We start from the raw sequence: 23,701 nt of genomic DNA, 5'->3' as shown, positions 1-23,701 counted from the left end.
AAGTATCCTAGTTTACTGACACTTAGAGTTACTTCTTACAAGTGTGGAAAACATGAATAAGGGTGTGTATGCATGTGATTATTTTTTGCATGGCCTGATTGTAAATGTAGGTATAGGGTACAACATTTGGTAAATGAGGCACACAGTATTGCTGGCTTACTTGACTGTTCTAGCCCTTACTCCTTCCTGGCCTTAGTAGGTCCACATAGGTGACATCATGGTCACCCTTTTCCTACAGGCACCAAAGTGAAGTCAAATGCTTTAAACTGGGAACGTAGAAAGCACAAAGGGTTCATCCAATTGGGTGCATGTTTCGGAACAGGTCATGTGTCTTGTCTGCAACGGATACTGAGGAACCACTACCCTCTGCATTGCTTGAACTGGGCAATTTCAACAGGCGGGTATAGCAGGAAGCCAGAAGGAATTACTAGAATGTTGTGCATTACCCACAAGACCAGCCCACTGTAGTTCCAAGGGATTGTCAAAAGGTAGCTGAATGGGCATGGACCCGAGGGCATAATAGATACAATTATCCAGAAAAATATTCCAACGTCCCTGCTCACTCTTGATCAAAGGAGGTATCTGACCAAGTCTAAAGCTCTCTTTTGAAGGTTGTACAAAAATAGCCTGGTTTACAAAGATCTTTAAAATGTATATGGGTCAATAACATCTAACCTTCTACTAAAATCTGTTTATTTAACACAATTGTGCCACTGATTGTTTTATCCAGAAAGCAAGCCAGGGCTGTTTGTCATGGCTTGTCCCAGGTGCTTGTCCCTACTCCCAACTATCTCTGGTCCAGGACATTATTCGATGCCCCTTTCCATCCCTCTCCAGAGCATTGCAATTCAAGATGTCCTCCAAACTGAGTGACAGATGCAAGGCTGCCCAGGACTGTGGTTGTCACATGTGTGCTGCCCAACTGTTATCTGCCCCATGACCAAAACAGTCAATCTTATCCAAACGTGGGTACGCCAAAAAATGTGCCCATATGTCCCATCTGAGGGGCAGGCTACAGTGGGATTCAATGATCTGCAGAAAAAGATCATCTTCCAGTCTATAACCCAGGCTCTAGCTAGGTGCTTGGCTTTACTCCCTGCTGGTGAGCGGAAGTCTCTGGGTTCAGATCTTCACCTGTGTTCCTTTGCTTGGCTCAGGTCTTCATTTGTTTACCCACCCCCACCTATGAAGCATCAGTTTGAACAATGAATGTCTTGGAGTAATCAGGGCTTTTTAACACTGGTGCATAGTACGTGGCCTTTTTCAGGTTCTCAAAAGCTTTTTGACAGCTAGCTGTCCACGAAAAGTTCTTGGGCATCTTTTTGGATGTGAGGTCATTAGGAGGGGCTACAATGGAGCCATAGCTCTTAATGAACCTCCTGTAGTACCCAGTGAGGCCTAAGAAGGCTACTACCTGAGTTTATGTTGTAGGGGGAGCCCAGTCTCAGACAGTCTGGATCGTCCCCTGCAATGGTTGAATCTGGCCTCCACCTATCATGTGGCCCAGATATACAACCTTCCCCTACCATATCTGGCACTTAGAGGCCTTGAAAGTGAGGCCTGCCTTTTGCAGGGCCTCTAAAACATTCCACAGGTCCACAGAAGGCCCACAGAAGCAGAGGCAGCACACACAGATGTCTCACAGGACAGGGACACAGAAGTGGCTGAAGCAGCCCACACAGCACCACAGAAGTTGCTCCCACGTCACCGGATGATCACACAGAGGTCCAGAAGTTGCAGGAGGGAGTGCTGGGGGAAGGAGCTACAAGTTGCCTGAAGTTCCCCTTAGAGGTGACTCAACAAGCCTTGGCAGCTCCAAAGGACACAGTGCATGGGGGTACTGTCTTGCATGGAGTGGAAAGGATTTACCACCACCAAAGTGTGACAGTTGGTAGAGAGGACCAAGGGTGACTCTTCGGACCACCACCTGCGATGCAGAACCCACACCACTCAGGATGAGGGGATATCCACGCAGCCGGTCGTCGATGCAGCCAGGCACCTGTAGTTACAGGGGAGTGATGCCTTCACCCCAAGGGCGATTCCTTCTTCTTCTTCTTGTGCAGGCTGAAGAGTTGCAGTCTTCTTAGGATGCACAGCAGGGGAAATGTAGCAAAGCTGGCAGGAGTTCCGGATACAATGTTGCAGAAGAGTTTTCCTCATGGATCTGCAACTTGTAGGTTCCCAGAGGGTCCAGTCACGGCTCCTGAGGCCAGAAGTCGAAGCAGAGATTGCAGAGGACTCCTGCTGGAATCTTGCAAGCTGAATCTGAGGACCCACCCCAGAGGAAGACCCGAAAGAGCCCAAAAAGGGGTCTTGGTCACCTACCCAGATAAACTAACTATTAGAAGGTGCCTCTGATGTCACCTGCCTGGCCTGGCCACTCACATGCTCCCAGAGCTCCCTGCCAACCTTGGAATCAAGATGGCAGAACCCAGGGACCCCTCTGGAGGAGCTCTGGGCACCACCCCTAGAGCGGTGATGGACAGGGGAGTGGTCACTCCCCTTTCCATTGTCCAGTTTCGCACTAGTGCAGGGACTGGGGGTCCCTGAACCGGTGTGGACTGGTTTATGCATGGAGGGCACCAAATCTGCACTTCAAAGCAAAACCAGTGGCTTGGGGAGGCTACCCCTCCCAAGCCAGTCACACCCATTTCCAAAGGGAGAGGGTGTTACCTCCTCTCCCAAAGGAAATCCTTTGTTCTGCCTTTCTGGGCTTAATCAGATCAAGCAGCAGGAGGGCAGAAACCTGTCTAATGGGTGGCAGCAGCTGGGCTGCCCGGGATAACCCTGTAAGACTGGTGGTAGCAATGCTGGGGGTCCTTTGAGGAGCCCCCAGAGTGCATGGAATCATACTTCCAATACTTGCAACAGTATTGGGGTATGATTCCGACATACATACTGACAACTGGAAGAAAATGGGGGTAACCGTGCCAAGAAAGAGGGCACTTTCCTACAATTATCAAATTCTGTAGGACAGTAGACCAAGACCAATCTTATGATGATTCTTTTGGCTCTACAAGCTACCGGTACTGAGTCACTGATATGCTGAATGTTTGCCATAGATTACTGGAGTAGATCTTATATAGCTCTCATTTTCAGTAGCATATTACCATTCACGCGAAATCCATCTACATGAAAAAAGGTGTGTGTATTTTAAGTTGATGTAAAAGTGGAGAGTAAAAGCAGTCTTGTACTCTGTCTTGTATAAAAAAAACTGTCAGTTGTGTGAGACTGTAGAAAATCTGAGAGAACATCCATCTGACAGAGACGAGCTGTGTAACTACACATAGACACCCCTCATGTGCCTTCTCTTATATCACTATCACTCTGACGCAGCCTTCGTAACCACGGAGTGCAGTCGTGGACATGTTCATCACTTTCGACAAGGAAGAAGATTGGTGGGTCCACGTTGTTACTGCAGCAACATTCAGATCTTAAGGTTAGTGGTTACTTGAGAATAACACTGCCCCTTCCTCCATCATGAAGTAAGTAGCACATATGATTCAATAAATTACAAATTTAAAAGAACTCAAAACAATAAAGTGCTCATTATAAAACACTGCCCTTTTGGTCCCCAAATGCTGATGAAGCATTTCTGAAAGCTTGCTGCCTGAGCTAATAGAGGTCCTTGAACTGTTCCTTAATGTTTAGGGTTTTAAAATGAAGTATTAAAAATCAAAAACCTTGAAGTTAGCAGAGTGAACTAGAATGATCGTTTAGCTGCCATTTGTGACTCTTAATATGAATTACATCTTGTGAAATATTTTAGACTGTCCAAATCTCTGAATTCCATACAGAAGTACAATTTGCCCAAACACTTTAATTTACTATACCATGGCATAACTAATTTGAGAAAACTTGACATACTTGGCGGGATAACGTGTTAACAAGATGAATGTTTTGCCTTATTGTCTGTACACTGCATAAGCCGAAGCAGTTAGGATAGCCCTTGAACGTTTCAGGCAATTTTAACATATGACGTTGCATCTCAGCCAATAACTAACCAAAAGGTCACCACGTCGATGGTTTAGCTGCAGTGTAAAGTGGTCGACGTGATTTGGTTTCACAATTACAAGCAGCTATTCAATGATTGTTTGCCATTACATCATAGAAATACCTCTTTAGTGTTCGATTACTGTACCTAGACACATGGAAAAGATACAGGACATCCTAAATAACAATGGCATTTTGTTCTGAAAAGTTGGGCACTGTAATAGAAAATCATAAATAATGGTAACCTTCCTCTGTCGCCTGAACACTAAACACAAACATTTAACTGGAGTGCAAAGGACACTGTCATACCACTATACAAGATTATATACTGTACATATGTTGTAAATATTGCTTTAACCTTAAAGTAAGTGTGCCTTTTAAAAATGTTAATTAAACAATTTAACAAAGGGTACCAAAAGGTTAATAAGAAACAATACCAGAATCAAAGGCAAATCAAAGACATGAGATATGAAAAATATAATTCCAGGTGTATCCTCTTTTTTGTGAGAGTACATCAAAAAGAAAAGAAAAAAAAAGTTGACTCCGATAGCCCTTAAGGGATTCTGGGAGGATGGGGCAGGAAGCTTTAGATGCATCAAACATGGAACAACATGGAACTTTGGACTACATTTACTTCAGGGTGAACGACTGGTTACAGTTGAATAGAATGCCCAGGTTAAGTATCATCTACACTCGTGTTAGAGGTAGCCCTAGCTCGGGAGGGAGAATGAAATAAAGTGTGATTGGTCTGCTGATCCCATAGGAATTAACTGTATGCTGCCCACTGCAGCACAGCCAGTTGATTTGATGTATATTTGAGCTTTTGCAGACTGTACACCACGTAATATCTTAACAGCTTCAGTAGGTCATCGTTTAGTACATAAACAGATGAAAAAACTCTACAAATCACATATTTGTGAAAGTTCAAAGAAACAAATACTTACCTTCATACATTCTGTTACAGTATACAATTTCAGAGCGAAGGGAGGAGGTTTTTGTTAATTAGTGTAAATAAGGTGAAGAAACAACATACAATTAAATTCAATCAATCAGTAATTTACATTTTTAATGTTGAGCCCTGGTTTTATTCATTGTACCTTTGAATGTTTCTGCTAGCTCAATATCGTTTTCACTAATATCACCAACTCCGAAGTGGACTAGATCGAGTTCACACTGATCACTGGCATCATAACTGTCTATCAGATCCAGAAGGGCTTCAACTGAGCCATCCACGTCACCTAAAAGATAAAAGAAACACTGGTAAGACACAATGAAATTTAAATAAAAGCATATCTACCTAAAAACAACTTTATATTAATCATGACGCAAATTTAAATTCTGCAAAGCAATTTCTTAAAGGATATTTTCTATATGTATGCATTTTGTAAATATGTGCTACTACTGCATCACAAAACAAACTGGAAATCAGACTAATGAAACTGGAAACCACTCCTTGGGAGCTTCAGGAACATGCTGTTTCTGTCTGCATTCTCATAGGTTCAGCTCTGACTGAACCAACTGGTTGAACAGTTATTAGTCAAACATTCCAAATGTTGATGTCATCAGGACTTATTAACAGCAGATGTTACAATCCCTGTCTTTAGCATTATGCTCTAGCTTAAGGTACAAGCATGAGTTCCCTTTAAACAAAGTAGTACAAGCACATGCATGCCTCCCCCTTCCACTGTTTCCAGGTCTTGCACACTAATACACTTGCCCCGTTCTCCAGACTGTAATCATTTGTTTTTCATCCACACCATAGACCTAAGCAGACTGCAAATGTGAAGAGCAGGTAGAACACCAGAAGGAAAAAATGGTATGAGCATGAAACTTACTAGGGTAAGTTATTTAAAGTTACTAGTTTGAAACTGTAGTGCTCCAGCATGTTTATTTTTATTTTACTGCTTAACTAATAGGCCCTTACAAGACCTTTAAGAAAATGTGTGTCATCCAGTGGCAGCTTGTGCAGGGGGAAAAGTGGCGGGTGGCACGTGGCGGGGGGAAGGAGGAGGGGGATAAAATAAAATAATGATAAAAAACAGTAGAAAAAAAAATGTATCTGAATGCCACGCCCCGCTGCTCTGCTCCTCCCTGCAGGCACAGGCGCTCAGCCTGCCCTGCGGCTAATCCAGAAGCTGCTCAGATCAGCGTTAGGACTGGCTGGGAGCGCCCAGCCAAGGTGCTCCTAGGCAGACTGGGAGCCTGTGCAAGCTCTCTCCAGCACAGCACTACAGTGAGCACTAGAGAGAGCCAGCTGCGCATGTGTGTTTGGCCAGTCTGCGCCGGCCGGTCAAATATACATGCACAGTGAGGGGGGGACTGACGTGCACTTCCCCTTCATCCCCATCATGACCAAGGCCCGCCCCTCATAATACAAAACGATAATAAACATAGTTTATTATCGTTTTGTAATAAAAGGTTTGCAGCTGCTGCTGCTGGAGTGGGGCGACGCTCCTCTGCTGTAGCGGAGGAACCACGCCTGATGTCATTAGGCATTCAACTGATTCAATCAATTAAAGCCAATACCGGCTTCCAAGCACCTTTTACATTTGAAGATTGCGCACATTTACATTTCTTTCAGGAAAACAAGAATTCTGGCAAGAAGGCGTTTTAGCTGTCTGCCCCACCTCAGTTTCACAGCAAAGAAGACTCCCACCGTTCCTCTTCAGCTGAGGCGTTTCAACCGTCCGAATTAACCGCCCTAGGACAGTTGTCTTGTTACACAAAGTAGGGAAACTGTTTCTAAAATGAAAACCCTCCCTCACTTAGACCACTACATTCAGCACACAGATCTGCACATATTGGAATTTAGTCTGCATTTTTTTCCAGTTAATTTCAGCATATTTGATCTGCCGAAATTTACCTTGGGTGAACTGTGGGAGCTGTGGTGTTTTCTGTGAAACTTAAGATATATGCAGTAATAACGGTCACCGTACCAATCAGAATTCAGCCCCATACTTGTAACTGGGGACATAGTGTTGCTGTCATTCAAAATGATACCAAATGCAATTTCTATGTTTGTAATAATAAATAGTGAAAGTAGAACCTGTTGTAGAATGGATTATAATGACCATTCTGGGGTAGATTCAGAACACCACATTCTAAGAAGCTTACTGCAAAACTGCTAGGTTGAGCGAGCCAAAGCTGCAGGGAAGGATTTCAGAAATGTTCCTGGAAAGAAGCATGGCATGTGCTAGGTAGGGAGTCTGGGACTGACGCGACATTCATTGCATTTCCAAGAACAATCTGTGTTTCAAGCGTGGAAAAACAACTGATTACAAGGTCTTTATACTGGAAACAGTATGCAAATGGGAGAACTCCCCTTCTGTGGGTGTCTGGAGACATGTTTTTTCATTATTGGTTCTAACCAATGATGTGCCCCATAGACGAAAGATGCTGGAGCGAACAATGTGATGAACGGCCTGTATGTGGGAGTCTTTTCATGCTTTGGCCACCTTTGAGACACTGGCAGATGAATCTGGATTACCAGGGGGTCAGATCCTTGGAAACAGAACCTTGCTGGTAGCAGCCCACAAGATTTAGAGAGGCATCAGTTCTTAGCCACCATCATATAATTATATCAAGGATGTGATTAGCAATGAAAAGAGGATAACTTCCAGGACATACAGAGCCCTACTGGATATAGCATGGGTGCCTTTGGGACACTTGAAAGAAAAATAAGCGTTCGACCTCAAAAATGTCCTACATAAGGAACGGTAAAAATATACAGAAACAATGGATGTTTTCAAGTGCCAGCCGTGATTGTGAGGGTGTCTCACAAGGCTAGGCTAGTTAGAACCCTACATTACACCCAGGACAGCAAATAAAATGACTGCAATTTCCATTACCATCTATCTCACTTGCGGAATATGGTCTGGGACTAGTCAACAATTGGACACTACTGGCAGAAAGTAGGATTGCTGCTGGGAGCAGCACCGGTGGGAGGGAAATAGGATTTATTTGAAACCTGCATACTGGGCCTGGCTCCTTGTCCTAAATTAAGTAGAGGAGAAACTAGATTTGCTGATCTAGCATTAATATTGGTCAAACAGGACATTATAATGACGTGGAAGGCACACACTGGACCAACTGTGACACGCTGAGTGAGAGTCAGGCATTACAAAGCGAGGAGGTTCGGGCACAGGGAATACCCATTAGTCCAAGAATGGGAGAAGATGCTGCATTTTACCGCACAAATCCCTTAGGAGGATAGTAGGCCTCCTTGACTGAAGAAACTCACATACGGTGGGACCAAAGCTCAATCCTAAAATAGCCTCAGCTATATTCACTCCTGCAGCCAGCCTGGGCTCCCTGTCCAGACATGTAGATTAGCAAACACACAGAAGAAATGGAGCATCATTATGACAGATGCACGCCCTAAAAAGTTCTCTGAGAATGACTGATATCAGACACAATAAGTCACTTTCTGTTACTTACAGGACTTGTAGGCGTTTCCCCTAGTTCAACATTCTCAATTCTCTCCCTTAAGTGATCTCAAAAATCCCACCTCTAATACTTGCATTGTCCAAGACTAGCATTTAGGAGCTGCCTCCCGTTCTGCACAGTTGACAGTATATTACATGACTGGGCACATAGTATAAGACGGAAGTTGCTGTATTGATATGTGTGATACAGTAGGACTTCAAGGTAACTGCTCTAGATTTTACAAGCTACGCATTCTGGAACTACACTGTAAACTGATCTACGCCATATGTTGATCAATCTCAGACATAGTTATTAACAGATTAGGCATGCATGGGTACCCTGTACAGTAAGTTATACAAGATCTTGGATATTGGTCAAAAAGCAGAATATACATGTTATATGCCAATATAATCTTTTGTTAACAAAAATGGCAATAAAGATGGTTTGAAAAAATATGTGGGAGTCTTTTTTTTGCTTGGTCAGTAAACCTTTCAACTATTCAGTTCCTGGAGATAACTGCAATGTCAAGCACTCGTGTCTGGCAGTAAATCTCCCATGTTTTTTCTGCTTCCCTTGGCATAGTAATATATTTTATACCCTTTTGCCTCAAGATGCAAAAACATCACAATTACATTGTCTGTCTTGGTCAATACCTGCATTTCACCTGAGGAAAGACGAAGTTTAGAGACGTGATCACTGTTTGCAGTTTTAGAACAGTGGCACGGAGGTGTCTTCCCCTTGCCCTACAGAGACCGTTTCTGCAGAGGCAGCCTGTGTGGCTTCCCAGCCATGTAAAGAAATATCTGCAACAGTCCTCATCCGTTTGTCAACTTTTTAACAGCACTCCTTTGCTATGGTTATTCTTCCTTATCCACTATATGAGCACTTCGTTTAAGGTGCCTGCTGAGAGGATTTCTTCACAGTCTGCATGGATCAGTGATCCTTATAGAATGTACATTTCAGTTTGCATAGGGAAATAATTAGTTTGCTTGAGAACATAAGCCCCAAGAAAGTCGTGTAACTTTTGAATAGCAGTTTGGCTGGCCTTCAAATCTAAAGATGAATATGAGAGTGCTTGAATTGTGTCTTTGGTTGGCTTTTGAAGGAGAATGCAAAGTTTTGTCTAGATTTTCTCCAAGATTCTTTATGGAAATTTTGGGGTATGTATATTTCTCACGGATGCTTTATGGTGACGGTTAGTGGTGGATCATAGAAGTCAGATAGAACTGGAAATCTTTCTGCAAATGCACATCCTCAATGAACCCAGACAGTTTGTGAATACACATGGGGATCATATGAGGATGAATCACAAAAATACGAAATGGCAATAGTTGCTTATGACATTCAGTGTTTCTCGACTAGCAAGTTAGGCTGCACAGTGCGAGGGTTGTAAGCTTCTCTAGTGAGTTTGGAACTGTGCAGCTAGGCGTGGTGCCATACGGCCCACTGTAAGATGAATTGAATACCCTACGTAGGAGCAACCTGCACGTAGCTCTTCTCTACCACAGAAAGAAGGACTACAGGGTAATGCAGTGCGCGGTGCCTGCTACCCTTGTGTGTTTATTGCTTTGGGGGACTACGATTTCAGTAGCTCCAAACTTACTGAGGTGTGGCCCTGCATTTTGGTATGCAATTTCTCATGCTCACCATACCTCCTTGGTGCAGTGCTGGACTGTACCTCAGTGCACATGAATATAATCTATTTGATGGTGAGCAATGTCCACTTGAGATTAATTCAACATAATTAGATCTGGGTATGGAGGAGCACACACAATACGCATTTAGCTGGTAATTTAGGGGCATAAATACGAATATAATTGGTGACACACTGCACTCTACAAGACATAATACCCCTCTACTCAAATAATATTGGTCTTGCTGTCTTTCTTGATTGCTCCTGGTAAGTGACAGCAGCTGAATGTAGGAAAAAGAGTGCAAAGACTCAAGAGATATCAAAAGCATCAAATGGTGCTTGAAACGCTCAAACACAAAACCACCACTGCCTGAATCATTGGTTAAGCCAAATTTAGAATATGACGCAAACGTGGACATTATCCTGCAATGTTTGGAAGCACTTGATAATTTGGCTCAAGATGCTAAAACTAACACTGACACAATATAGCATAAAACTCAAGCATTAATAAAAGACTTTAAAGAGCTAGCAAGAAGGATCATGTAAATCAAGTCAAGAATCAGCTTGTTGGAAGATGCTACAATGTCTTCAAAGAAACAATCCAGTGAGGTTGCACAAAAACAAAACGTGCTGTCCAAGGGGGTAACAGAACTAGAGGATCTTTGGCATAACTTTCGGGAAGGAATTCAAGATGGAAAGGGTGCATAGGATCCCCTCAGGCAAACGAAATGTCCATCCCAGCGAAATTCACAAGGACAAGGATCTTCCCTTAAGATTTCGACATGCTGAGTCTATACTATCACACATGAGGACGATGCAGCACATACAATTGAATGGTGCCAGGATTTCAACACGGACATCTCTGTGAGACTTAAGTCCCTTCTCGTTTATTGGACCACTTAAATTCCAAACCATTCACAAAAAGAAACCAATGTCCTTCGCTGAACCAGCTAACTTACAAACCTATATCTCTACTTCAACCCAACTGGAAATGGTAACCTAAAGACAGTCTGTGGCTATTTGTTCCTACCAGCTTCTGCCCTCTGCTGTGAGGCCAGGGGCATGAAACTGGTGGTTCCTCATTAGTATAATGTGCTTTGTTGATTACTGTTTACAACATTATCAGGTTACCTTGTTTGGAGGGGTTAAATCCACATGTTTATGCAGTGAGACAGGAGATGAGGATTGATACTTCTTACTTCTTACCCTTTTCCCCTAATTTATATGGCCACAATCTTTTACATTCACTGCAGCGAGCCTCCACACTGACCATCAAAATAGGTCTGAAAGAGTCTCATATTTTTTGCTTTCTGCCTGCAATTTACCCTAAACAGGGATATGCCACCTTGTCCTGTATAGTCCTCCCCTCGCACCACATGCCTTCCACAACGACGAAGGCTATGACAACTGCTGTGGGCAGTACATATGCTAGCCACAAACATTTTAGAAGGTTATTACTTGTACTAGAGTTACTGTTCACTTCAGCCTTGGTATTTCTAATTTAATATGCTAACTCATGTTTATTGTTAGTTTGTGTCTTTTGAACTGTTATGGAGCGAGTGGCGGAGGCATATGCTCCCTGTGTGCCTGTTTGTGGCACCTAGCTTTAACATACAATGTCTGGTGGGGAGGTGCAGGATTCCCACATCTCAGGGATGAGCTGGGTTTTGATTATGAAGATATTTTCTCTTTTAATTTTTTTTTGTGCTATTGTTGTTCTTTTCATTTTTCTCACTGCCTTAGTAAGGAAATGCGCCTTCTTCTACCAGTCTTCCCCCTCCCTCCCGTTTCTTATGACAGTAGTGAGTCCACCTCAAGCCTTGCAACTGGTAGGTCTTTATCTGCCATTCACACAATAAGGCTACTTGCAAAAACACTCCTAGGGGTGCAATATAACTGTGACACGCACCATACACAATCCCTCTTACATGACTGCTCTCACACGATGAGGCGCCACAGTGTGCGAGTTGAGATTTCTCACTGGCCTGGTTTTCCCTATAATTCAGTTCACTATACACTTGGTGAATCATCAAGATGACAGATCATACACTCAAGATTCTCTAACTTAATACCAAAAACCTGAATCATCCCACCAAAAGGAGGAAGATTGCAAATTACTGCAACAGAATAAGAGGGGATACTGTTATGTTATAGGAAGCACATCTTGACGCAAAAGAAAATGCTGAGTTCCATATCTCATTGGATTGCAGAGACCATCTACTCTCCCGCTTTGCATAAGAGTAATGGGGTACTCACTGGGAAAAAAAAAAAAAATCAGGAATATTAAGTGTCTCGCTTACATGATAACCTAGGTAGGATGCTCATTGCCAAAGCCAAGAATGATGCCAAAAAATGTACAACATAAACATGTACGCCCCTACTGATAACTCAGTAGAATTCTGGCAGGAGACAGACAAGAGTGTCCGGATTTGCCTGGTAACCAGGAGGTGGTAGTGACTTTACTCTGCCCATGGACAGATCTCTAACCAGACTATCGCACATTAAATTACTAAGTAGCAAATCTTCAACCAAAATGAAAAAGGTCTGTGATAATGACACCTTGACTGATATCTTGAGGCTGTACTACCTCCAAGAGATTTTTTGTTTTACTCCAACCTGCATCACTCCTCTGGAATTGACTACCTAGTGGTGGGCAGACATCTGCTTTATCTAACCACAAACCCTAAGATCAGACAGTTTGTTGCATCAGACCATGCAGGTGTTACAATGGAACTAGAGATGGGTGACCCAACACCATCGCCAAAACAACGGAGGCTTGATGATAACCTACATGAAGACTTTAAAACCAAGATACTTGATGCAATTACTAGAAGACAACACCCCTGTAGACACCTCTTCCATGGTCAGCTGGCTACTATCAGGGGAGCAATAATAAACCTAATGGCAATCAAAAAAAAAAAAATATGAACAAACAACTCACCCTATTAGGGTCAGAGTAAAAACGTACATAGGATACTTTGGCATTCAAAAGGCTTAGCAGACTTGCTTGAGAAACTACAAAGTCTACAATACAATTACAACAAGATATTAATAAAGAGGGCTCAAAAAGTGGGTGGACATAAATAAAGCAGAAAAACGTGCCAGAAATAGAGGTGGGAAATAGCTAACTAGCTAAAATATACCTAAGGCAAATCTCTCATACATGCAATCAGGTGTGGAGCTAGAGGCTCCTGGTATTCTAAAATAATTTCAGGACTTCTACTCTAGCCTTTACAATTCTAATGAGTTTGTATCCCCTCTAGACTGCTCGAACTATCTGAATACTATCGACCTACCGAGCATTAAACATAAACAACAGGTACTACTTAATGCACCCATCCAGAGGGCTGAGATTGTAAAGGGCATAGGTAGTCTTAAGACTGGGAAAGCAACGGGCCTCAATAGCTAAATTTGTATACATCATTTGCTTACAAGATCATGGAACCACTGGAATCAGTCTTCCACCAGTTCACAGATTCGGAACCATTTCAGAGTCGACAACTAATACCACCACTGTAGTTGTGCTGAAAGAAGGGAAAGACCACTTAGATTGTAAGATGTCAGGCCCAAATTCCTAATAACATTGATTTATAACAAGATCCTAGCCATTAGATTGAAGACTGGTATACATCAACTCATTACCTCCACTAAGACTGGGTTCCTCAAGGATGCTAAACAAGGATTCAACAGTGACGGAGTATCAATGTTGGTGCAAACTTATGATATCAAAACTGAATAATATGCATAATTCACTTACATCTCCATTTTGTTGTTCCAAAGGTAGGTTGTCCACCTAGCAACCCTTCAGAGTCCAACTAATGGGTTCGGGCCATTAGGGTAGTTACCCAACGCAAATAGTGTGTCGCCTCTTTCCACACCCGCACAACTGTAGCAGTATGTGCCAGCAGGGTCTGCTCACGCAATTGTTTGTATAGCGATTCCTCAGAGCCAATGCTTCCAAGCTAAAGCCTGTCCACCCAGAAAGCCGATTCCATCAGGTCTGCGAATGCCCAGTCATTGACTACCACCAGTTGTGCCACCCAGTAGTACTTAAGGAGATCCGGCACAGCCAGGCCCCTTGGTATGCACCCCTTTGGAGCTTAAGAGAGCTATGCGCCATCCCATAATAACAGACAGACTTCCAACCTGCCAAAACACCTCCAGTGGGACTCTATAGGGGTGTTCTAGAGAACATAAAATAGTCATGGCAGTGCCATCATTTTCTTAAGGGCAGCTCTCCCCATTAGTGATTAGCTGAATGGCTCTCCATTGGTCCACATCTCTGTGCAGTTTACTTAATTGAGGATAGAGGTTTACATGCAGGAACTGTTCGGGGTCTCTGGGTAACATAAATCCTCAAATACGTGAAACCGGCACCCACTATCAGCACAGAGCACTCCTGGGGCAGTTCAGTGGATCCCCCGCCAGTGGAAAGATCAGAGACCAGTTTATTTGGTATCCCGAGGTTTCCTAAAAGATATGGAATATCTGCATAATCCTATCAATGGACCAGCGTAGATTAGTGAGACACAGCAATATGTCATCAGCATAAAGCGGAATACGCTCTTCCCACCCCCAACAAGACCTAAAGCCCCAAATTAAGGGGTCCTGAAGGATCCAGGGCGAAAGAGGCTCCAGTGGGATCGCAAACAGCATGGAGGCCAATGGGCACCCCTGTCGGGTGACCCTACGGAGGTCAAAGGCCCTGGACAGTGTAGCATTCACCATTTACCATACTCTATCAAAGACCAATATGGAGTCATGGGCGAGGAGTGCCGCCTGGGCCATACCCAGTGTATTCGTCATATGTAGTACGCCATATAACTGTGGCAGGGTTAGGTTTGTGCTCCTGAGCGGCATGAATTTGGACTGGTCCAGATGGATTATTTTAGTAAATATCTTCCGTAGTCTAATAGCTAAGGCCTTCGCCAATACTTTGACCTTGATGTTCAGTAATGAAATAGGTCGACAGGACCCACACTCTGTCAGGGGTTTCCCTTTTTTCAGAATTACTACTATGGTGGCAGCCTGTTGGAAAGTCGCAGGGTGCCCTCTTTTCTCACTTCCTTAAACATGGTCAACATGTGCTTTGCACTTTGTCTGCCATACACTTAAAGCGCTCTGTCAGTAGACTGTTAGGTCCTGCAGCCTTGCCTGACTGAAGGCTTTGAAGCGCTAACGCAACCTGCTCCTCAGTCAGTCCCCCTCTAGGGTTCCCTATCATCTTCTAGCAGCCGCGGTAGCTGAATATCATGGAGGCGTTCCGAGCAGTCTGTTTCAGTTTCCAGGGTCTCTCAAGTATAAACCCCCTCATAGTACTTCGCAAAGACCTCCGCTATTGCGTCACTGGACACATTTGACAACCCATCTGGGTCTACCATCTCCCTCACCCAGGTTTGCTCCTTATCCCTTTTATCAAGCCATGTGAGTAACTTATTAGCTTGATCTCCCACATCATACAGCCGTTGATGGGTTGCTAATGATTGAGCCCGAGCATGGTGTTCTGCCAGTGCTCGTAGTTCCTGGAGCTTGAGATGCAGCTGGTGCTATAGGCTAGTTTCCCTCTCCCCTTCTGTTAAGCTCTGGGCTTCCAGAGCAGTAATGTTCCGCTCCCGCACCTCACACTGCAGCCAACCCTCCTTTTTCACCCCATTAAGTCTTGAGAGTGCCCTCGAATAACAGTCTTGAAAACCTCCCATTGAATGCAGGCGGATTCTACGGAACCTTTGGACGGGCCTAGCGGCTTCACTACCACAGAGGAGTATCAGTCCATCTCTTAATGTAAGTTTCATAGCTCCAGTTTCCAACTGTCACACCTAATTCTTGTGTATTGTTTCTCTGCCTTTGCCTCCTGCCAACATGTGTTTCGTCACAAACTCAAAAGGGCTAAAGATGGAACAAAATTCTTTAATGATACACGTTGTACTAAGTACAACATCACCACTGAAATCCCCTCACCTCGTGACAAAACAGAAACCGTATCAATCATATTAAAGTACTCATTGTGGAACACCCCTAAACACCAATAAAATTATGTGTCTCAGTCACAACACCCAAAACTCAAGATATGTGGAAACCATTACTGATTATAAGCATCACAAAACACAAAAGTCCTAAATTACATGCTTACTCCATTGTGACACATGCCAATTGCCTCTCCATCACTATATAAACTGTGCAAATTAGCCCAAACACCCAAAAACAACCAATACCATACCTAAGTATCACTAAACACTCAGTGTAAGACTGAAAGTAGTTTAAAGCAAAAAAATGTATACACCCAATTATTTAACCAATTAAAACTGTCCAAGGTGACTAAATGGTTACTTACCAGTAGGAGTAGTTTTGGAGCCTGAATAGTTTTCTGGATTCACAAGCTGTGCATCATTCCGATATCTAGTGGTTAGGTCTGGAATCGTCACTCCCCCCTCACCCCCCCACCCCCTCTTGGGGATCGAAAACCACCATTTGGTGCTAGGTCTGTCTCTCCATGACGTCAGACAGCACCCTGGAAGCTCCTGTGCATGGTAGCCATCTTTGGATTCTTTTTTTCTCATTGTGTTTTTGTTTCCTGTTTTCCCCTTCCTCTTCCTCTTCTTCTTTTTTTTTTTTTTTTTTTTTTTTTAACCTCTTCACCACCTGTTTATCCTTTTATCATTTTTGGGGGGGTGGATGGGCCACGTGAGAATCCAGAAAACTCTTCAGGCTGTAAAACTACTGCTAAGTAACTATTTCGTTTTGCAACATGAATCCTTTTCTGGATTCACATGCTGTGCATCAGGTTGTGTAGCAGTTTTTCCCTTTCAACTGAGTTGGCTGGGTTGCAATGATGAGCTTGCAAACAGGTGCTCTAGTACATTCTGTCCCACTTGGGCTTCTATGGTCATGTTTGCTATGAATGCCAGGGTTGCACCCTTTTTCCTTTAGGCAGTTGTTTGCCTGCTGCTAAGTAGCAGATTTGAATTGTTTCCATGATCCATTGCGCGTTAGTCCCCTTTGTGGTGGGGGGCTCCTCTGTTGGATTTAGCATATGCTGCAAACAGTTAGTTCCCCTTGCAGAGTCACTTGGTCTCCTCCAAGTAGTATATTAGTGCCCTTCTTATGTTCAGTGTATTCAGTTTTTTTCTCTGTTTCTGTTTACGGGTTTTTAATGAAAACCGGTAATTGTATCGTCTGATTGATGTGGAATTTGGGGACCACCTTGGGTAGGAATTGTGGGTTTGTTTGAGAATGACCTTGTCTTTGCATGTACCGTTCTTGTATTATAAGGGCTTTAATCTCGATTACTCTCCAAGGAGGCGTGATTGCTATCAAGAAGGTGGTCTTTAATCTTTAATATGGTAAACCACAGTTCGGCTTTGTGCATGGGTTTGAATGGTTTTGCATGAGTTGTGTTGACACTGTTTAAGCTCCACATCGGGGCTGGTGCCCTTCTTCGAGGGGCAATCTTTTCAGGAACCTTTTTAGAACAGGTGCTGTGAAGAAACTCTTAGACAACGCTCCTCTATTGTAGGCCACAATTGCCACCAAGTGTACCATGACGGAAGAGTCATTGATTCTGCTTTCTAGCAGTTGTGTGAGATAGGTTCTTACTGTTGCCTGCCTAGATATTGCTTCTTGGGTCTTATACCCTGTACACCATAGAAGGTTTCTTTTCCATTCTGATGCGAGCAGCTCCTTGTTGTTGGATTCCTAGCTTCCTTTAGTATCTCCATGGTTCTGTCTGGTAGGTTTGTAGTAATTTTCTCCCACTGTTGTAGGTACAGAGCTATTCTGCCCCATACCGGTGTTGTGTGAGGGCTTGAGGGCATTTGTAAGTCACTTGGTTGTTCCCCCTCTGTGTTGCCATTGCTGGTTCCCGGTTTTGTTAGCTACCCTGTAGAGTACTCCCCTGGGTTGACTGCTGTTGCCCTGTGGTAAAGGTTCATCTTCCTGTGGGCCTTCTGATTTTGCTTCCTCTCCTGAAGTTGCCTCTGAATTGTAGTGCCCCCATCTCTCTGGCTGTATCGTTGTCCTTCTTAATTTGTTGTAAGGACTTGTCCACTTCTTGGCCAAACAAGACCTCTCCAGTGAAGGGCTTGTTAATTATGGAGGCCTGCACTTTGGTTTTGAAGCCGGGTAACATCATCCATGCGTGCCTTCTGAGTGTTGTTCCTGTGCACATTTGCCTGCTAGCTGTGTCAGCGGCGTCCAGGGTGGATTTTAAGCCTGCAATGGCTTTTCCCTCCTGTATAGGTGCCTTTGCCCTTTTCTTATCTCCTTCTGGGAGTTTCTTTATAAGTTCCTCAATTTCGTCCCACTGCTGGTGGCCATATCTGTTTAGGAGGGCACTGGAGATGGCTATACACTATTGTATTGCCCCTTCTCTTTCCATCTTCCTCCCCACGATGTCCGGCCTTTTGCTTTCACTTTCTGGAGGGGGGCCTGTGGAGGAGTGTGTATTACTCCTTCTTCTTGCTGTTGAGATGATGATAGAGTCCGTCACTGTGTTCCCCTGAATATATTTGGGGTCCTTTGGAGAGAGTTTGTAGTTCTTTTGCACTCGTGAAGTAAACATTCTGGCTGCAGCAGATTCTCTGAAGGCATCCTTAACCTGGTCCAGTACGCTGGGTAACATGGGTAGGTATAGGTTCCCCTTGTTTAAAGGCATGAGGAGTTTCCAGTAGGAAGGAGGAGTCCCCTTTCTCTTGTTTGAGGGGTACTCCATATGTGTCTGCTGCCCTCTTCCCAAGGTTGTTGTAGCATGTGATGTCGTTGGGCGGCGAAGGCTTCGAGGAGGGTGAAGGGGTGGGGGGGTTCGGCTCGCTGCTTGCACTGGCTGCTGTTGGTTTTGCCGTTATCTTCCTGGGAAAAAAAACTTTCAAATTTTTCTTTATGTTTTCAGCATTGTCTCAAAAATGTCAGAGCTCCTCCCTTGCTTCCAGACCCAATGGCGGAAAAAAGAATTTGAAGATGGCTACCACGTACCGGAACTTCCAGGGCGCTGTCTGACGTCATGCAGGGTGATGGACCAAGCACCAAATGGTGGTCGCCAACACCCAAGAGAAAAAAAAAAAGAAAACAGAAAGAGACAATTCCAGACCCAACCACTAGTTGGCGGAATGATGCACAGCATGTGAATCCAGAAAAGGATTCATGCTGCAAAACTATATATCAAGAGCTATGTGTCAACTCACCTGTTAAAAATGTTACAGTCTTTTACAATGATTGCGTAATCATCTGCCAGAGAGTGATCCTCCTGTAAATCAGCATCCGGAGATTGCTGTGTGTGTAAATTAGCAAACATCAATAAAGGACACCTGATCTACCACTCAAAACAGCTGCCATCTTTGAATGATGTGCTGCGGATCCTAGTCACAATACAGACTACATACACAAAAGAAAATAGAAGTAAATAAAAACAAACCATCTAATTGTGACACTATAACAATGTCATTCAATTCTTCCTAAAATCTTTCAAATAATTTCACATGTTAAGTGCCATCTTACCCTCATTAGCTGTAAGAAACTGTCCTGTAACATTGCTTCGCTCGGTGTCCAAGACAACCATTAATCCAACACCATTCGCAATTTAAGGAGTAATAAATTCCTACAGTCACCTCAGTACAAAGTAATGTTCAAAAGGTATTTATATATTGGGTCCTTGCTAGTCCCTTTACATTAATATTGTTTAATTCCAGCCACCACCTCAGAGTATAATATACTGTACCACAATATTATTTTTGCTTTGGTGCCTAATTGGGCATCATCTTGCCTTTAGTTAATATATGTCAGTACATAAGCCACACTTCAATCTTCGTGCGAAGACAGTAGCCATATTGAAAAAGAAAATATCCCTAACAATCCCAGTTAATTGGATATATTTGATTTAGAATAGAGAGTCCTAAGTGATCAATTCAATATATACATCATCTCGTTATATTTACTAAGCTTACTAGTGCCTATCATAGAGTCCAGTGGTTCCCAATCTGTGGTCCGGGGACCCCTGGGGGCCCACAAAGCTTCCTCAGGGTGGCCGAGACATCTTTGAAAATTAAATAATCTTAACAGATTGGGACCTCAGCTTTCACCAATGACTCAGTAGGGGGTTCCCAGACTCCAATAATGATTCAGTGGGAGTCCCCACATTCAATTAATAATAAAGCAGGGGTCCACAGAAGTCAAAAGGTTGGGAACCACCGGTATGGTATAGCATTATCATCACAAATTAGCGATATTCCTGAACCTCATACTTTATCAGCCAACCTCACCACTTTCATTATTAACCAAAACTGGTCGCCGTCTTGGGCAACATAATACCACAATAGTCTCAGTACAAAATCGAACTTCCATTACAAGTAGAAAGCCCAAAGTTAATCGCTATCCCAGGCATAGTATTCACCCATAGTAATCTAAGCAGGGAATTGTACTGTTGGTTTAGACAATAAATCAAAACAGTCACCATCTTGGGCAAGAAAATCATCCACAGTAATACTAGCATAGAAAAGTGCAGTAAATTCAAATCTTACATCTCCAAATAATTAATCCATATTAATTTAAAATAGTTTTAGCCAGCATCTAAAGGTTTAATACATTGTACCTCAATTTCCATGCCATATTTGGTTCATCATTTTTGTAAAAATGAAAGTAGCAGCAACCAAATCAAGAAAACGGATACTGTAAATACTCTTTTATTGAACTAAAATTCAGTCATTCCACAATCCTGGCAAAGGTTATACACCTCAATAGATGGAGAGACAATGTAGTATCTGTTCCATCACACTACACATTATTAATCTCCTAAAAGGTAGTACAAATCATGATCAATATTAAACCCATATCCCACTGCCCTCAATTTCATAATCTACATAGCTTTACATAGTCTAAGAACAAATTCTCTATTACCACCCCGGGATCCTTGCTACATGATCTGTACCAATAAAACTGGAAACTGCAATATATCAATATCCATTACAATTGGAAACTACAATATACCAATATGGCATAAACATGGCAAAATATTTGGCAATCCTATTTCCTTGCAAAAAATATTCCCATTCAAGTACATTTAAAATTCTGGCCATCCGTAAAACATATTTGACCCCAGCCAAACTTCACAAGTTAGGGCTGGTTCAATCTGGGCTATGGTGGAAATACAACAAAGTTCAGGGTACCATAGATCACATGCCTTAATAATGTAAATGTGTTAAACCCTTCTAGGATATAATACAGAGACTGATTCAAGATGGCCTCAAGATACACTTCACTGTTGAGTTCCTGGCAATTATCGTGGATGTTTTTGCTGACTCAATTTCATCTACCGTACCTACTCCTGTCTCACTACTCCTCAACGTGTTACTGCCCTTGGGGACCAAGATAATATTAATGGAGTGGAAATCACCCTCCATGGTATCATTTATAGAACGGTGGTAACTGCTCTGCTCTACTAGAACTGAAGATAACATAATATGCTTGAAATTTCATTTGTTTCATAGCTCACAACAACTCTGTGACAGCTTTGACTAGCATTTACAGAAATGTAAATCTCTGATCTTTTTTGGCCTTGACTATTCATGGGGTACCTACATTACACCTTACACTATTTTAACCCTAAAAGTTACGTGGGCCCTTCTGGGGGTAACTTCTTTATTAAAACACTTCACGAGACACCAGATGGTATGTATGTAACTTGTGTGTCATTTTAGGATATATAGTTATGGCAGACTTTGCTGTTGAACTACAGTCCACTACTTCCCCTCCCTCTCTCCTCTGATTAGTCTTAAGTTTTTTATTTGCTTTATGGTACATTATGCCCTGGCTATTATCAAGTTCCACTCATCTCTCGACTGGAAACATATTGTTTTCACCGAAATTTTGTTCTTTACTTGGATGGTCTACGGTGAACCTTTTAATGAACAAGTTACTTACCTTCAGTAGTGCCTTATCTGATAGAGACGATAGGCCTGATTTAGAGTATGGCGGAGGGGTTACGAGGAATATCCGTCTGCTGTATTACAATCCTACTTTATCCTATGAAACTCGTGATACTGCGGACGGGATAGGACGCACGCTTGTGACGGAGTAACCCCTCCACCATACTCTAAAGCAGGCCCAACATCTAGTTGCAGATTCCGTACCTCTGAATTTTCCCCAGACATCAGACTAGATCTGGATTTTTTTGTGAGCAGTATCCCTGTGCACTGTTGGGTGGTGTCAGCATCCATTGTTGGCATCGTCTGTGCAGATATGACATTGCTTTTCCTACAGGTATTATACAGGCGCCACCCAGCCCTGCTTGTTGTAGTACCAAGTGGTGGTGGTGTGGTCCATGAACACCTGCACCATTTTATCCCTATATGGAGGGAAGAAAGGCATTTAATGCTAGCCGGATCACATGGAGCTCCAACATCATGACGTGGAGTTTGGATTCCGCCAGAGACCAGATGCCTCTGACCTCCACCTCTCCCAGGTGGCCAACTGATTCCAGGAGCGACACAGATCTGGTTGGGGAAGGGAGAGGGATCTGCCTCTGACCTAACTGTGGATTGTTATACCACTGCTGATATTTTGAAATCCTCGCTGAGATCTGAACCTTGGAGAGATTACTCTGATGCTGTGCCCACTGGAACTTCAGGTCCCACTACAGAGCCCACCTCTGCCATCTGGCATGTGTCACCTGCAGGAGGCCATGAGGCCCAGCAGCTTCAGAGTCATTCTCACCGAAATCTAGAATAGAAGTAGAAACACTGGTATTATAGCCTGAATACCCTTGACTCGCTGCTCAGGAGGATAGACCCAAAAATGCACTGTGTCCAGAACCGCTCAAATGAAAGGGAGTGTCTGTCAGGAGCGACATCGGCACATTTATAGTCAACCCCAGCAAACTTAGGAGGTCCGCCGCAGTCTGGAGGTGGGAGACAACAGCCTGGAACGTGCCCGCCTTTAACAGCCAGTCATCAAGATAGGGGAAGACTGAAACCCCTGATCTCCACAAATGATCTGCAACCACTGCCATCACCTTGGTGAGAACTCGAAGGGGACTGGTAAGGCCAAAGGGGAGCATTGTGAACTGAAAGTGCTTGTGGCCTACTGTGAACGGCAAGTAATGTCTGTGGGCAGGCAGGACAGGGATAGGAAAATAAGCGTCCTGCAAGTCCAACGCTACTATCCATTCTCTTCAGTCCAGGGCTGATAGAGCATGCGCCAGAGTAAGCATCTTAAACTTGTCCTGCTTAAGGAAGAGATTGAGAGACCTGAGGCCCTTGTCCTTTTAGGTGACCACAAAATAGGGGGAATAGCAACCACGACATACTTCTGTCACCGGAACCCACTCTATGGCTTCCTTGGCCAAGAGAGCCATAAAGTCCTCGTGGAGAAGGGGCAAGTGATGGTCCATCATCCAATCAATAAGACGGTGGCATGGATGGAGGAGTAGTCTTGAAGAGGAGCGAGGAGCCACTTCGGGCCATCTACAAAAGTTACCTATCTGACGTGATTAATTGCCGGCAGAGCAGGTGATGGCAAATCCTGCTACCAACTGGCCCTTGGTGGGGCAGAGTCAGACTAGGAAGGCTTAGAGGCTGCTTTAGAAGGGATATGGGGAGGGCCGCAGACTGTCCAGACTGCTAGCCATCTTGTCCACGAGGTCAGTGGATTCCATGCCCTTGGCCA

At 43.5% G+C, this 23,701-nt stretch overlaps 1 protein-coding gene across 1 annotated transcript in view; it reads right to left on the bottom strand.

Annotated features, from left to right (window-relative positions):
* Positions 1 to 23,701, bottom strand: part of MTIF2 (mitochondrial translational initiation factor 2) — a 350,344-nt gene that overhangs the window by 115,287 nt on the left and 211,356 nt on the right. The window contains exon 11 of the mRNA XM_069234182.1: positions 5,091 to 5,231. Coding sequence (XP_069090283.1) covers positions 5,091 to 5,231 — 141 coding nt within the window. The remainder of the gene's footprint in view (positions 1 to 5,090; positions 5,232 to 23,701) is intronic.

Source organism: Pleurodeles waltl, chromosome 5 (assembly GCF_031143425.1).
Source record: "Pleurodeles waltl isolate 20211129_DDA chromosome 5, aPleWal1.hap1.20221129, whole genome shotgun sequence".
Classification (NCBI taxonomy): Eukaryota; Metazoa; Chordata; class Amphibia; order Caudata; family Salamandridae; genus Pleurodeles; species Pleurodeles waltl.
Note: the sequence above shows the minus strand (reverse complement) of the source record. Positions and strands in the feature narration are given on the sequence as shown.